This window comes from Bos javanicus, chromosome 20 (genome assembly GCF_032452875.1).
Source record: "Bos javanicus breed banteng chromosome 20, ARS-OSU_banteng_1.0, whole genome shotgun sequence".
In the NCBI taxonomy this organism is placed as follows: domain Eukaryota; kingdom Metazoa; phylum Chordata; class Mammalia; order Artiodactyla; family Bovidae; genus Bos; species Bos javanicus.
Window position 1 is genome coordinate 65,164,581 of NC_083887.1, and position 17,420 is coordinate 65,182,000.

Here is a 17,420-nt window from a genome sequence, read left to right on the forward strand (position 1 = left end):
GGAGTCTGGCGGGCCACAGTCCATGGGGTTGCTAAGAATCAGACACGAATAAGCACGCATGCTCGCACTATGAGCTGCAGAAGACAATGGGCCGTCCAAGGAAGAATCAACAGAAATAACAGAAAACAGAATAAGTATCATAAGATTCGCAAATCAATCTGAAGTAGTCTATAAAATAAGATTAAATTTTAAAACCCCATGGATTAGAGTTCATAATGATAAGCAGTTAAGAGAAAGTAACAGCTTTACTTTATAAATGAGTTCCAGAGACTCTTTAGTGACAAACATGTAGAAATTGAGATTAAATACTCAATAGTTATGCTGAAGAGTTAGCTTTAAGGAGACAACCCGTAAAATAGCACAGAAATATAGAGATAAAACGTATGCAGTTGAGGCACAGAAGTACAATAGAAAGATTGAACATACTTGTAATGAAAGCTTGAGAAAAAATAGACTGAGAAAAAGGCAAAATACAGGGAAATATGGGACAATGACGTCATGGACCTGGAACCAAATATGAGCTCTGGAGAAGGCAATGGCACCCCACTCCAGTACTCCTGCCTGGAAAATCCCATGGATGGAGGAGCCTGGTAAGCTGCAGTCTGTGGGGTCTCTGAGAGTCAGACACGACTGAGTGACTTCACTTTCACTTTTCACTTTCATGCATTGGAGAAGGAAATGGCAACCCACTCCAGTGTTCTTGCCTGGAGAATCCCAGGGACGGCGGAACCTGGTGGGCTGCCGTCTATGGGGTCACACAGAGTCAGACACGACTGAAGCGACTTAGTAGCAGCAGTCGAGATGAGGCACTGAGTCCCATCAAGGTAAAAGAAAAGTAAGCCTCTTCCTCAATACAAGAATCTATTGCCAGGACAAAGAGCAAGTTCTACAAAAGTAGAGAAAGGACATCTTATCAAGGAACCACAGCTGGACTAGATTTCTCCTCAGCACATTAAAATCCAAGAAAATATGGACTCATGTTTTCAAAATGTTAGCAACATTATTGTAAATGATTGGTCAAAGAGGAAAAGAGGCTGTTTTTCTTATTTTTTTTAATATAAAAGCTAATTGGGGTATATTATACATAGGCTCTCATGGAGAGGATTACAAGAGGAATAATCCTATGGAAATATGAACAGTGCATCTGGAGGAAGGCAGGACATCCAGAAGAATGGTGAGTGAAGAGACCATTAACCCAGAATACCGATAACTACGAATAACACGAGCAGTGTAAATTCAGAAAAATCTAGACAACGTTGGAGGACAGTGGACAGGATTACAGCATGGGGCCTGCATTTTTCAACAAGAAGATGGAGACGACAATGGACCCGGTGAGAAACGTGCATGTTACACATTTTACGTTAATCCCTGAAAGAAAAGACGAGGATATCTAACTGCCGAGTCACTAGAGGGAATAAAGGAGACTCAATAAACTCCATTTGTCCAGGAGATGACAGGAGAAGAGGAAAAATAAACAGAAGCAAATAACATATATAATGGATTTAAAAAAAGCAAAAGACGACTAGCAATAACTGTAATACACATAAATGTACTATGCTTGCCAGCTAAAAGAAAGAGACTCTTGGATCAGAGAACATGACATACACTTAGATGTTGTTTACAAGAGACACAACTGTATAGCAAGGAAAAGCCGAATAAGAGATGGGAAAATACTAACCAAGAGAAAGCTGGCAGGCTTATATTGACATTAGAGAAAATAGACTTCAAGGGAAAAACACTCCTGTGGGTAGGAAGCTTTTCTATCAGCTGGCATGTGGCCTATTTTCTGTCCCCAGGACTATCTCTATATTGGTGCTTTCATCTCTGCTGGGAACAAGGTTGGTGGGCTGATACTGTGTTATCTCTGCCATACAAAGTGGCAAGAAAGCCACACGGAGAGAAAAATTTCTCCTGACATTTTCTAACATTTTCATTTGCTGAATCTGGCGTAGTTCTTCTAAAAGACATTTCATCAAGAAGGTTTTGTGGGAGGCGTCTTTGTTATTTATGGTTACATCTCTTGTGTTTCTTACAGAGATTTAAGTCTGCTTCAGGTAGTTTAGAGAAGTTAAACTTGGCAATAAAAATGTACTTAGTGTTATTACTACCATGGTGATGACAGCTATTATTATTTTTTATTGCTGATTGTTATGTAAGTATAAACTTGAATCTCTTATTCTGCATCTTAGTTTCTACTTAGATAAAATGGATTGTTTTGATTATCAAATAAAATAATACTTAATCAAAACACTTTGAAGGGCTCTCATATATGTGAAAATACTTTGCAAGTATTACTATAAACTTTCTTACTTAGAATATTTTGAGTCTAAATTGACTTATAAATGAAATTTTTTCTCTGTCTTACTGAATGTCTTTTAAGATGGACTTATACCTTGTCCAAAATCCAGTTTTACATAAACTAGGTCAACAGCTGAATATACTGGAAAACTAGACAAGAGGCCACTGTGAATCAGGTTCGATGTGATGTTATCTTGCCTGACTTTTTTGCCTTTGAGCCACTGATGCTTAGCAATCACCACGAGGCCGCTTCAGTACCATGACGGTCCATGACCAGGACGTGGACATTCCTCCTTCAGCGCTTGCCAGTGTCTCTCCACACACAGTCCAGCATGCTCTGGAACTTGCCTCCAATTTAGTACAAGGATTCTAAGGCTTCTTCCCAAAGGCTCCAAAACCTACTTGTTGTAAGTAATACTTGAAGGGCAAGTTATGAAACCTTTGGACCTTCCCTTTCATTAACTGTAGAGTGAGCATTCCCTCCAAGGACTCTTGTGTGGATAAATGAGCCAGTATACATAAAATGCCTAGCAGAGTTAAGTCTTCACTTTTAATATAATACAACATTTATCATTTTTAAACTGAACTGAGGTCAGATATAGAACTATTCACGGATCTCGCCCGTCCTAAGCAGTCTACATTGGTTCTGAAGGTTCTTATCCAAGGACAGGGAACTTTTGCAGATCTTGCGGTTCTCATATTCCTGACCGTGATCCAAAGTCTCCATCTGCATCCTCAAGGGATCTACTTATGGCTCCTGCATTATTTTTCATGCAGGGAAACTTTTCTTTTAAATAAGTAGAAATGGAAACTCATGGAAATGAACAGCATCTCGGGCCCTGGGTCCCTCATCCAAGTGCAGACCAGGACAAGGTTATGTCTCAGTTCCCTTTCAGCTCTCAAGATTACGACTCTGAAATGCTAACCAGCATCTGCTGTAGAAAACCAAGGACCTCACCAGAGAACTGATGCAGAGGCACTGAAGGAGACCTGACAAGTAAGCACACAGGATGCTGGCCCAGGATGCTGGCAGGCCAGGAGCCTGTCAGAACTGGGAGCAGGGATGCGGCAACTGCGAGCTGGATTCAGAACTGGGAGCTTGGGAGAGGTCAAGTCTGGGTGAGGCTGGGGTGGGGCTTCTCTGAGCAGTGGTGCCAGGTGGTTGCATTTGCAACCCGACATTCCTTCAAGCTGCTGCTGCTGCTAAGTCACTTCAGTTGTGTCCGACTCTGTGCGACCCCATAGACGGCAGCCCACCAGGCTCCCCCATCCCTGGGATTCTCCAGGCAAGAACACTGGAGTGGGTTGCCATTTCCTTCTCCAATGCATGAAAGTGAAAAGTGAAAGTGAAGTCGCTCAGTCGTGTCTGACTCTTCGCAACCTATTAAATACTTACTTTGCGTTTCAAGTGTCTAGAACAGTCAGTGAACAAAACAGGGCTGAGATGAACTCATTCATGGTTTTTTTTTTCGTCTAAAAGAATACAAATAGGAAGCCCAACAACCAGGCACTAGGTGGAAAAGGCTAGTTTTCCTTTTGCTAATTTTCTTCAGAATTAACTGGTGAAGGTCACAAAATTGTTTCCAATGGAAGAGCCAGCTTGAGGCACTTTAGAGTCAAGGAATCATGGCACACGTGAGAAGGAATTTCAGTGCAGCAGGATGAGGGCTGTGGACCACCATTCACTCCTTCATACATTCATTTACACACCAAGTCCATCCCCACCCAGGGCTTCTGGAGGAAGGAGAACGATCAGGGCTCACAGGGAACATAAGTGCCTGAGGATGAACACGGGAGTGGGGTGGTGAGACAGAGGAGGTGGTACGTGGAGCCCAAGAGTGGAGGAAGGGAAAAAGAACCTCATGGAAATGACGGACATCCAATAATGCTTACTTGCGTGCATGCGCGCCAAATCGCTTCAGTCATATCCAATGCTTTGCGACCCTATGGACCACTCCTCTGTCCATGGGATTCTCCAGGCAAGAATACTGGAGTGGGTTGCCGTGCCCTCCTCCAGGGGATCTTCCTGACTCAGGGATAGAACCTGAGTCTCCTATGCCTCCTGCATGGGCAGGCGGGCGACTTACTACCTGCGCCACCTGGGAAGCCCAGATGTTTATTTAGCATGCACTTATCATAAACACATCTACATGTCCAGCATTCGGCTGGATTTAGCACGCACTTATCATAAACACATCCACATGTCCAGCATTCGGCTGGATGCACTAGGAGACAGAAAGCAAGCGAGGGCACAACCCTGGTCTTAAGGATCCTTAGGTTAGTGTGACATTCTTAGTGTGACAGAAATCTCAGTCACGCTCAGCAGAAACTTTTTAAAAAGGGGATCAAAGGGGTGTCACTTATTGAGCGCTAAATGACATGGCACAGACCCTGTGTCCCATGGCGCTTCAAGAAGGGCCGTCACAGGGGCCGGCGAGGTTCCCGAGGAAGTTTCTAGGAAGGAGAGCAGGTGCAGAACCCACCCCCATGGGCAAGAACTGAGGCGTGGGCAATGTGTGCGGGGGTGATCGCTTCTGGAAGAGCCTGGGGATGGGGTGGACTGGCAGCAACCAGAGTGGATGGAAGGGCGGGGCTTCTCACAACAGTCGGGATGATAACAGATTCCCTGACATTTTTCTCTGAATGCGTCACTGAACAAATACCACTGTTTTTTTTTTTTTTTAATATCAACAGGAAAAAAACTGCATTTGATTTATCACTCTTCGTTTTTACCCATTTTGACGTGTCCCTGCCTTCTTATTAAACCCAGCTGGTCAATGACCCAGCAATTTTACTTACTTGTGCTGCACTTTTTGTGCAAAAGACGATAATAAAGGTAAAACTTGTGGAGGAAAAAAATATCTGCCAGGCTTACCTTTTTTCCATCTCCTTTACAGAAGTATTTTGATTTCATTTTTCATGCAGAGAATTTAATACCAATATTAGCATTGATACTGCCTTTGGCATTACATTTTCAGAAGGTTAACATAAGTTAGTAGAACATGAGCCTGGGATATTCAGTAGTCTTTCATAAACCCAGTATTTAATCCATAAAAAAGCACAAATCACAATCAAATCTCATACTTCTCCATGACCACTGTGGAATATTTGTGATATATGTAGGGCTTTTACCTTCTTCAACTTAAATTTATTCTTTGTAGAGTGACACTAAGTATTATATTACATGTCATGTGTAAGAATGGTAATTTTTTCTAAAAAAGAGACAGAAGCAAGCATTTATCATTTTGATCTTTGTTCTAAACACTCATATTAATTTTAAAAAGTTAATGCTGGTTTCTGTTGCCTAAAATACAGGTTTGTCTAAAGTGCTCTAAGAATCAGTTCAGTTCAGTCGCTCAGTCGTGTCAGACTCTTTGCGACCCCATGAATAGGCACTCTAAAATATGCAGTGATGGAAAATAATACTAGTTGCTGTTTGTTGAAAATCTGTTAGTATCCTGTTAGGTACTTCTATCTCCAATCGTCCCGAGAAACTTTGAAGACGGTTGTTCTCCAAACTTCATGTGAGGAAATTCTGGCTTAGAAAAGACAACAAGAATCTCAACGGTGATATGTGTAGTTTTTGACTGAATTTGGAGGGTTGAATAGAAAGCACATTTAAAGCCTTTGTGCAATACCATGTTTGATGTTGTACGTTAAAGAAAAAATCCTTACAGACTATTTTAAAGAGTGAAAAGAACCCCCTAGTGGAACCAGAATTCCTTCTTTAATTTTACCAGGATTACATGTGGACTAAGGATCTCAAGAGGCCAGTAGGGGGAGACTCGGGCACAGATCCTATCCATTCAAGTTGAGAGAGACCAGATGTCTTTAAGCTTGGTCTTCCTGACCACTTTGGCAAAGCACAGGCTTCCCCTGGGGAGGAGGTAAACGTAGGTTCATTTGCAGCCTTACACTTTTCTCTTTGGGACAACGCAGAGTTAAAAAGGACTTTGTAGCATCTGGTGTGTGGGCATTAGAATCCTGGGATGCCCCCAGGGAAGGCTCTGGTTTCCAGGAGGAACCAGAAGCCAGGAATGTTGGATTTGGATCACCCCACGGCTCTTACAGGAAGGACCCAAAGCCATGAAAGTTCAACACTGTGGTCAGATTATAGTCGGGCTGAGAGGGGAGACGTTACTGAAACTTTCTCACCAAGGCAGGAAAGTTGCCCCAGGGATTCTCCCTTCCTCCTCTGGCTCTGTCTTTCTTTTTTATAGCAACTTAGTGGACCAGACGGTAAGGAATCTGCCTGCAATGTGGGAGACCCGGATTGATCCCTGGGTTGGGAAGATTCCCTGGAGAAGGCAATGGCAACCCAGTCCAGTATTCTTGCCTGGAGAATTCCATGGACAGAGCAGCCGGGCAGGCTACAGTCCATGGGGTTGCAAAGAGTCAGACACGACTGTGTGACTGACAGTTTCATTTTCAGTGGAAAGAAAAGTCAGTCTGAAACCCTAACTATGGACTATACTCCTGCCACCCTCAAGACTGGATTCCAAAAAAACGAGAAGTATGTCTACTCAGACACAAGGATATACACAGCTTTAATGAGAGCAGGGTTTAGATTTCCAACAGAACCACAAATGATCATCCCTATTCTGAAAACTGGAGAAACAGGCTGCAGGTGTCTTTGGGGAGTCAGGAAGAGAAAAGGTAGAGTGTGTGTGCGTTTCCACCCAAGGGGAATCTGCACACAGAAAGTCAGGCTTCCTCGTATGTTAGGAATTCCTCCTATCTCAAACTTGACAAAGATCCCCATGGTCAACAGTTACTCCATCTTCTCTACAACCTGTGAGGTCTGCAGGGGATTTTAAAGTGACTTGAGATGCCATGTGTGCATTTGAGGAAATCAGAAACCACAGTCTTACTTTTGGAAGACTTTCCAAGCCAATTGGAAACATTCAAACTATGACATAGCAAACGGAACCCACCAAAGTCTGCAAAGGTCCACGGCAGAAGGATGCAGCATCCACTGTCCAGAGGGAGAGACATGCTTTGGAATCCTAAGCCCTTTTTTGGCCCAATGATACCATATATCAGACCAGAATGCAGCCAGTGCTGGGACTCCAGTTCAGTCCTGTTTCAACTCACTTCCAGTGAACAAAATGAAGCCTTGACTATCTTTCGGGACTTCTGTCTCATCGTTGGCTTTCTCAGGATGCTCTCACAGATTCAGGGCCACCCGGCAACAACTGCTTTACACTCAAGAGTCCAGTGAGGTTTACTTCTTATATCCTGAACGAGCACTTAAACCATAAGCGCTGACAATGATTGGTTTTAAGCTAAAACACTAATAAGAGATATTTTTACATTTGTTATTTTCATATTTTCCAAAATTTTGTACCTTGTGGAAGTCATTACCAAAGACACACTTGGTTTACATTTTAATTCTCCTGGTCATTAAAAGCCTCCTTATTACACTAGTATTTGCTGTTATAAATACTCTGAAAACTTAAGAGGGATAGTACAAAATGTTGACAGAAACAAATAAACACAAATGTGATTTTATAGCATGCTATCCAATATTTCAGGTAACCTTTGAGTTAGTGTCTTGGTTGTTATGGGCTTCCTCAGTTCATAGTCTGGGCTGTTGACATGAAGGATTCTGGCCTCTCTACTGGGCTGTGTATCTCATGAAACAGTAAATCAACAAGCTCCTATTTTGATAGAGCAATCAGTTTTCAATGAGCACACTTTTCAAAGAAATTCCGTATGTGAAGTACCTACCAAAAGCTGTCCAGCAAAGCAGACGAAAAGGATAAAGGCAAGTGAGAGAAACGCCGCTCCAAAGGAAATCCCGAGAATGGACGTTCTACCGGGAAACAAAAAGGAACATGTTAGTGTGGACAGCTTTAGTTTTCCTGGAAAGCCATCGCGAATACTTGTGGCTTGAATTAGGGTTTTTAAAATGAGGACTTCATTCCTCACTAATATCTTTGAGAAATGAAAATGGTGCTAAAAACAAACCAGAGATACGTCCATAGGAAAATGTATCTACGGCTGTGTCTGAACAACTTGCTGTGATAGACATTAAAACTGTCCTGCTGCTGCTGCTGCTAAGTTGCTTCAGTCGTGTCCGACTCTGTGCGACCCCATAGACGGCAGCCCACCAGGCTCCCCAGTCCCTGGGATTCTTCAGGCAAGAACACTGGAGTGGGTTCCCATTTCCTTCTTCAATGCATGCAAGTGAAAAGTGATGTGACGTTGCTCAGTCGTGTCCGACTCTTAGTGACCCCATGGGCTGCAGCCCACCATGCTCCTCCAGCTGTCTTACCAGCATCATTTCTTCATAAGAGAAAAACCCTGTTTACACGACTTGCCTCTGCAACCAGCACCTTCATGCCCACACCCGGCCACGGCCATCATGGTGCCCCCTTCCCTGCCTCGGTGGCCTGGCAGTTTTGCCTCCAGGGCAGCCTCATCAATGTCAGCGGAAACCTCATTCATTCCCTGTTCTCACTCTGTGGCCTTTGCATTTTTGCATGAGCCAATGAGCACACAAGGTTCCTGTGATCATGTGAGAAAAGTACCCACTAAGTTATAGGTTCTGTCACCCTCCGGTTACAAGTAGATAAAAGTGGTCACGAGAACTGTATGCATTTCTCAGAGTTCCTGTAAACAATTCAGAAATTTACTGTCTTAAAACGTGCTTTCATCCAAAGGATAAAACTGTTTGCAAGAATTGTATGCATTTCTGAAAGGTCCTTTATACAATGAAAACTAAAGACCTCTTAAAACATCATGTAATCCAAAGGAAGAAGGGGTTGGGAGTATTAGAAAAGATGAGCCATAACGAATAATCCAAGATGAAATTTAAATGCAACATCTGAAGAGAGGTCAGGTGGTACCTGAGATCACAGTGGAAGCTCGAGCCAATGAGGTTGGCTAGAGAAACTGAAGAGACAGGAGACTTGGTACTGAGAAGCATGGGGACACTAAGAAGTGAATGTTGATGCATCAAAGGAAGACCCAGGTATGAGCAATCTACAAGCTGAAATGCCCGGTGAGTGCACAGCTGTGAGCCCCCAGCAGGGGGAAAAGAAGCGAGCCATCAGTGAACTAAGGAACCCCTTCATGCCATCAGGATAGGAAGGGTCCACTCAGTTGGCACTCAGATAGTTGTTCTATCTTGAGAGATAGCACACATCAAGCAAGATCTACAAAACCTTGACTTCAAACCACTGTGCACTCAAAGCTGCCCCAAGGATGTCCTTATGGAGTGCTGAGTTATGTCCTAGACACGATGCACATGCTTTCAAATACCAGCCTGATAATGACATTTGTTCACATTTTACGAGTAACGCTAAGTGTCTGCTAGGAGGGTACAGATACACCAAATACACCTAGATTGTTGACTTGTCTCATGGCCAGGTCCACGCTGGGTTGGAAGGGAGCAAACATGAGTAAGACCCGTGTTTTGAGTAACTCACAGTCTCAGAAAGGTAAGCTCTGTAAGCCTCCTCGCCTCCCCCATCCCAAACACCTTTTGTCTCAGACATTGCTCCTTAATCCCTGCTCAGAATCCACAGTTTCAGCATCTCCCCATCACAGACTCTCAGGCCTCCTGTTAGCACCGTGGACGGAGGGGAGCATAGGAAGACTCTTGCTATTCCTGCAATGGAAGGGACACCAGAACTCATCTGCTCAACTTCCACTGGCCATTCTTTTCATGCATCTAAGAGAGCTCTGATGGGTTTCCTGTGACTCTGTGCTCCCCTGGTTCCTTGTTGGTGTTAAGGTGATGCCATCTGCATAAGGCTGATGTCAGAAAAATAATACTTTTTTCTTAGGTCTGTAACTGTTCAAATATGAATGATCTCTAATTGAAGGTCTGGTAAGTCTCAGCTCTAAACCATCTGGTGATAGGAGGGTGAAGCTGATGGTGGCATGACATGATGGCATGATGATAGAATACTGTGTGGCCAGCACTGTTCTAAAGGCTTTGTATGCATATGTAACCCTGGACAGCAGGGTTACTGTTCTTACCTCATTTTATGCAAGAGAAACTGACACCCAGAGAAACTGAGAAACCAACCAAAAGTTAACAACCCTCCCAAGTGGTATGGGTTGGGATTAAAGCCCACACAATCGTATACCTGACCCAGGTTGTGCTTCCTGGAGTAAACATGTCACGTTTCAATCATGTTTACTGCTTTAACTTTCCTGGGAAATTATCCTTTTCATTTAAATTTTGAATGTGAGACATTCTACTTAATATTCTCTTACAATTTTTGAAGTTGTTATAGTTGAAGCAGTTTCTTCTTTTCCTTCATGTTATTTTTCTGATTCTCTTTAGATAAGACTTCTGAAGCTCTGCATGTTTGCTGAACTTCTCAAAGAATGAACTTTTGGCTTATTATTAAGGTCCATGCTTTCTGATCATTTTCTTTATGATTGGTTTCTAATTTAACTTAAAATAATCCTTTCCTCCTTCTTTATTTAAACTTTCATTGTTCTTTTTCTTGATTGTCATTTGCTGCTAATCTTTTCTATTTTCTAATAAATGCATTTAAGGATATAAATATTCCTATAATTACTGCTTTAGCCAAATCCCACGGCTTTTGATTTATAGCTACTCATTGCCATTCTTTTCTAAAAAGCCTATAATTTCAATTTTCTTTTCCTTTTAATACAAGAGTAACTATACAGGGAAATTATTTTCGGTCTGTCTTTGTTATTTCTAATGTCATTAGGTTTGATCAGAGATTGTGGTCTCTATTATTTTTACTTTGACAATTTCTTTTTCTTCTGGGATGTGATAAATACATTCCATTTCTATTATGTCTTATGATACATATTTACATTTCCTTTTTGTTGGAAACAAAGCAAGTTCTTTCAGTGAGTCTATTGTCAGAGCTTGAGGAGTTAGTCAGATCCCCAGTGGGCTGATTTATTGGCTCAATTTGATCTGTCAATTTTAGAATATATTAACATTTCCAACTAAGTTTGTGGGTTTGTCAATACATCTGAACATTTTAATAGTGTCTATTTATTTCAAAGAGATGCTGGAGTGCATAAAGATTCATGATTGTTAACTTTTCTTGGTGACTGTACTGTAAAATAAGCTTCTCTGTTTTCATGCTAAATGTCTTTCACTTGGATTTAGATTGTCAGAAATTCATACTACTACAGCTTTCCTCTTTCTGGAAGCTGTTTCCTAAAATAGCTCTTTTCTATGCTTTATTTCCAACCTTTTCGCTTTTAATTTTAGCTAGATTTTTAAAGGTGGTACAGAAGTGGCATTTGGTTTATAGCCTCAAACTTTGACTTTCTTTCCAAGAACAGGACATTTTCCTCCATTCACAATTATGAAATTTATTAATATTTGACCAGTTCTCTCCATCTTATTTTCTTAAAATGTTTGGTAAAGCTCAGACAGAACTTGAGTAAAAAACAAATTTAATACAAGGACAGGGGAGCCTGGCGTGCTGTAGTCCATGTGGTCGCAAAGAATGGGACATGACTTAGTGACTGAACAACAACATTACATAAATATCCATTTAAATTTTCAATATGTGTTCAATTTGGTAAGTTGTACAGTCCATGAATTTTCCCATTTTATCTAAGTTGTAAATTTTTTGGCCTTGAGTAATTCATAACTTTTCATATTTATCCTGTTAAAATCTGTAGAATCTGTCGTAAATACCATTTTATTTCTTATAACATTAGTTTGGGTGGTTTGTGATTATTGTTCTGTTTTTCTTTCTTAGTCTTGCTAACGGTTCGGCATTTAACTGTTTTTTTAAAGAACCAACATTTGTCCTTATTACTTTTCTGTTTGTCTTCCGTTTATTGATTACTTTTTTCTTAGTGTATGTTCCCTCCTATTTATTGGACTTGCTCATCTTTTCCCGGCTTCCTAAGGTTGAAAGGTAAACAACTGATTTCAACTCTTTCTTCTTTCAAATATAAGCATTTAAAGCTACAAATTCCTCTCTAAATTACTGTTAAGCGACAGTCCACACAGTTTCTTTTAATACACAAAACATCTGCTAATTTGTCTTGTGACTTTTTGGATTTATTTCAATTTTTTAATTGAAATATAGTTGATTTACAAAGTTGTGCCAATCTCTGCTGTACAGCAAAGTGACTAAGCTGTACACATATACACACGTTTATGCTCTTTTACATTATAGTTTATCACAGGGTATTGAATACACTTCCCTGTGCCGTATGTGAGTGCTCAGTTGCTTCAGCCATGTCCGACTTTTTGTGACCCTGTGGACTGTAGCCTGCCAGGCTCCTCTGTCCATGGGATTCTCCAGGCGAGAGCGCTGGAGTGGTAGTCTTTCCCTTCTCCAGGGGATCTTGCCCACCCAGGGATAGACCCATGTTGCTTGCAGCTCCTGCATTGGCAGGTGGGTTCCTTATCGCCAGTGTCGCCATTGTTTTCCATTACGGCGTATCACAGAATATTGAATAGTTTCCTGTGCTACACAGCAGGACCTGTTCTTAATCCACTTTAATGCACTAGCTTGCATCTAGCAACTCCAATCCCATGGAGAGAAGGGCCTGGTGGGCTACAGTTCATAGGGTCCCAAAGGGTCCGACGGGACTGCAGCGACTTAGTACGCACGCGCGCACCAGCTCCAAGCCCCCAGGCCGCGCCTCTCCCTACCGCACCTCATCTGCAGCCACAGGTCTGTCCCCATGAACGCGCGCACCAGCTCCAAGCCCCCAGGCTGCGTCTCTCCCTACCACATCTCATCTGCAGCCGCAGGTCTGTCCCCCACCAGCTCCAAGCCCTCCGGCCGCGCCTCTCCCTACCGCACCTCATCTGCAGCCACAGGCCTGTCCTCTAGGCCTGTGAGTCGCTTTCTGTTTTGTAGATGTGTTCATTTGTGCCACGTTTTGGGTATTTATCTTTCTCTTTCTGACTTACTTCACTTAGCATGATACTCTCTAGTTGCATTCATGTTGCTGCAATTTTTATTCTTTTTATGGCTGAGTAACATTTCACTATATGGGCTTCCCCAGTGGCTTGGCAGTAAAGAATTCACCTGCAAGGCAGGGGATGTGGGTTGGATCCCTGGGTTGGGAAGAACCTTTGGAGAATAAATGGCAATCCACTCCAGTGTTCTTGCCTGGGAAATCCCATGGGCAGAGGAGCCTCGTGGGCTACAGTCCATGGGGTTGCAAAACAGTGGGACATGACTTAGTGACTAAGCAACAACAATATTCCATGATACATATACAAAAACCACATACTCTTTTTCCATTCCTTTGAAAAACTGACTTAAAAAAAAAAAACATTTTATTTAGTGTTCTTGTTCAGTCGCGAAGTCGTGTCTGACTCTTTGGGACCCTATGGACTGCAGCATGCCAGGCTCCTCTGTCTGTTAGTATCTCCCGGAGTTTGCTCAAATTCATGTCCATTGAGTTTGTGATGCTATCTAACCATCTCATCTTCTGCAGCCCCCTTCTTCTTTTGCCTTTAATCTTTCCTAGCATCATGGTCTTTTCCAATGAGTTGCCTTTTCGCATCAGGTAGCCAAAATATTGGAGCTTCAGCTTCAGCATCAGTTCTTCCAATGAACATCCAGGACTAATCTCCTTTAGGATGGACTGGTTGGATCTCCTTGCAGTCCAAGAGATTCTCAAGAGTCTTCTCCAATACCACAGTTCAAAAGCATCCATTCTTCGGTGCCCAGCTTACTTGATAGTCCAACTCTCACATCCATACATGACTACTGGAAAAACCATAGCCTTGACTAGATGAACCTTTGTCACCAAAATAATGCCTCTGCTTTTGAATATGCTGTCTAGGTTGGTCATAACTTTTCTTCCAAGGAGCAAGCGTCTTTTAATTTCATGGCTGCAGTCACCATCTGCAGTGATTTTGGAGCCCCCAAAAATGAAGCCAGCCACTGTTTCCACTGTTTCCCCATCTATTTGCCATGAAGTGATGGGACCAGATCCCACGATCTTAGTTTTCTGAATGTTGAGCTTTAAGCCAACATTTTCACTTTCCTCTTAACTTTCATCAAGAGGCTCTTTAATTCTTCTTCGCTTTCTGCCATAAGGGTAATATCATCTATATATCTGAGGTTATTGATATTCCTCCCGGCAATCGTGATTCCAGCTTGTGCTTCATCCAGCCCAGTGTTTCTCATGATGTACTCTGCATAGAAGTTAAATAAGCAGGGTGACAATATACAGCCTTGATGTACTCCTTTCCCAATTTAGAACCAGTCTGTTGTTCCATGTCCAGTTCTAACTGTTGCTTCCTGACCTGCACACAGATATCTCAGGAGGCAGGTCAGGTGGTCTGGTATTCCCATCTCTTGAAGAATTTTCTACAGTTTGTGATGATCCACACAGTCAAAGGCTTTGACATAGTTAATAAAGCAGAAATAGATGTTTTCCTGGAACTCTCTTACTTTTTTGATGATCCAACGGATGTTGGCAATTCGATCTCTGGTTCCTCTGCCTTTTCTAAATCCAGCTTGAACATCTGGAAGTTCACAGTTCACCTACTGTTCCAAGACTGGCTTGGAGAATTTTGAGCATTACTTTACTAGCATGTAAGATGAGTGCAATTGTGCAGTAGTTTGAACATTCTTTGGCATTGTCTTTCTTTGGGATTGGAAAGAAAATTGACCTTTTCTAGTCCTGTGGCCACTGCTGAGTTCTCCAAATTTGCTGGCATATTGAGTGCAGCACTTTCACAGCATCATCTTTTAGGATTTGAAATAGCTCAGCAGTCTTCTCCAGCACCACAATTTGAAAACATCAATTCTTCAGTGCTCAGCCTTATTTATGGTCCAACTCTCACATCTGTAAATTTTGTATTTTTGAATTGAGGTATAACCAACTAACAATGCTGTAATAGTTTCCGGCGAACAGTGAAGGGACTCAGCCCTACCTACACATTGTCTTGTGGTTTTTTATTTGACTAGGTTGTTCAGAAGTATATATAGTTTAACACTAAAATAGTTGGGATTTGTTTTGGATATTCTGTGTTTTACATTTTAAGTTGATGTTGGTGTGGTTAGATATGTTTATAAGTTTTCCTAGCTTTCACATTTCAACCTTTTCAGATTTGTTGAGATGATTTTATGTCACTTCTTGGTCAATGCTCCATGTGCAGTTAAAAATAACATGCATTTCACTGTTGGATTTAGTGTTCTATGAATGCTAATTCACAGGAAGTTAGTCTTACTCAGGTTTTCAAAACTCTTATGTCTAGCAAGGGATAGAAAAGGAATATTAAACATCTAATTCTAGTTATTGGTTTGTCTAATTCTCTTTGTGTTTTTCAGGTTTTTTTTCAAGTATTCTATAGCTGTGTTTTAAGTATATACCATTTAATGATTTTATGTTTTCTGATAAATTGAAACTTTTGTTAATTTTCAATGCTGCTCTTTACCTTTGTCCATACTTCTTGCCTCCATGTCTCCTTGTCTGATATCAATATATGGATGGTAATTTTCTTATACTTACTGTTTATATGATCTCTATTTTCCATCCTTTTAATTCCAACCTAACTTCCTTCTGTGCTTAAAGAGCATCTCTTGCAGACAGTATATGGCTTCATCATGCTTTTATTTGGAGTATCAGTCCTTGTACATTTAATAATAAACCTATCATATGACCATCTTTTGTCTGGTGTACTTCTGCTTTGTCTGCATGGTGTGGTACATGACATTAGATGCTATTCTTCATTACAAGTCTACCATTTTACTATTTGTTTTCTGTCTGTCTCATGTCTTTTCAGTTTTGTTTCTCCCTTATTGTCGTTTTTCTTTAATATAATATTTTCACAGGATTTTTAGTTTCTTCTATTGATTTGTTAGCTATACCTCTTTGTATTTTTAGTGATCGCTCAAGACATAAAATATACATGATTAATGTATCAGAAGTTACTTAGCATTAATATTGTAACACTTCAAAAATATATAATGTCCTTTTTTTGTGGCATCTTTGTCAGGTTTTGGTATTAGGGTGATGGTGGCCTCATAGAATGAGTTTGGAAGTTTACCTTCCTCTGCAATTTTCTGGAAGAGTTTGAGCAGGATAGGTGTTAGTAAAGTTGCAGGATATAAAATCAACACACAGAAATCCCTTGCATTCCTATACACTAATAATGAGAAAACAGAAAGAGAAATTAAGGAAACAATTCCATTCACCATTGCAACGGAAAGAATAAAATACTTAGGAATATATTTACCTAAAGAAACTAAAGACCTATATATAGAAAACTATAAAACACTGGTGAAAGAAATCAAAGAGGACACTAATAGATGGAGAAATATACCATGTTCATGGATTGGAAGAATCAATATAGTGAAAATGAGTATACTACCCAAATCAATTTATAGATTCAACGCAATCCCTATCAAGCTACCAACAGTATTTTTCACAGAGCTAGAACAAATAATTTCACAATTTGTATGGAAATACAAAAAACCTCGAATAGCCAAAGCGATCTTGAGAAAGAAGAATGGAACTGGAGGAATCAACCTACCTGACTTCAGGCTCTACTACAAAGCCACAGTTATCAAGACAGTATGGTACTGGCACAAAGACAGAAATATTGATCAATGGAATAAAATAGAAAGCCCAGAGATAAATCCACGCACATATGGACACCTTATCTTTGACAAAGGAGGCAAGAATATACAATGGATTAAAGACAATCTCTTTAACAAGTGGTGCTGGGAAATCTGGTCAACCACTTGTAAAAGAATGAAACTGGACCACTTTCTAACACCATACACAAAAATAAACTCAAAATGGATTAAAGATCTAAATGTAAGACCAGAAACTATAAAACTCCTAGAGGAGAACATAGGCAAAACACTCTCCGACATACATCACAGCAGGATCCTCTATGACCCACCTCCCAGAATATTGGAAATAAAAGCAAAAATAAACAAATGGGACCTAATTAACCTTAAAAGCTTCTGCACATCAAAGGAAACTATTAGCAAGGTGAAAAGACAGCCTTCAGAATGGGAGAAAATAATAGCAAATGAAGCAACCGACAAACAACTAATCTCAAAAATATACAAGCAACTCCTACAGCTCAACTCCAGAAAAATAAACGACCCAATCAAAAAATGGGCCAAAGAACTAAATAGACATTTCTCCAAAGAAGACATACAGATGGCTAACAA

General features: G+C 41.0%; 1 protein-coding gene across 1 annotated transcript in view; it reads right to left on the reverse strand.

The window, feature by feature from the left end:
* The window catches only part of ADCY2 (adenylate cyclase 2), a 456,832-nt gene that overhangs the window by 78,845 nt on the left and 360,567 nt on the right, over positions 1-17,420 (reverse strand). The window contains exon 15 of the mRNA XM_061393890.1: positions 8,029-8,113. Within this exon, the coding sequence (XP_061249874.1) occupies positions 8,029-8,113 (85 nt within the window). The remainder of the gene's footprint in view (positions 1-8,028; positions 8,114-17,420) is intronic.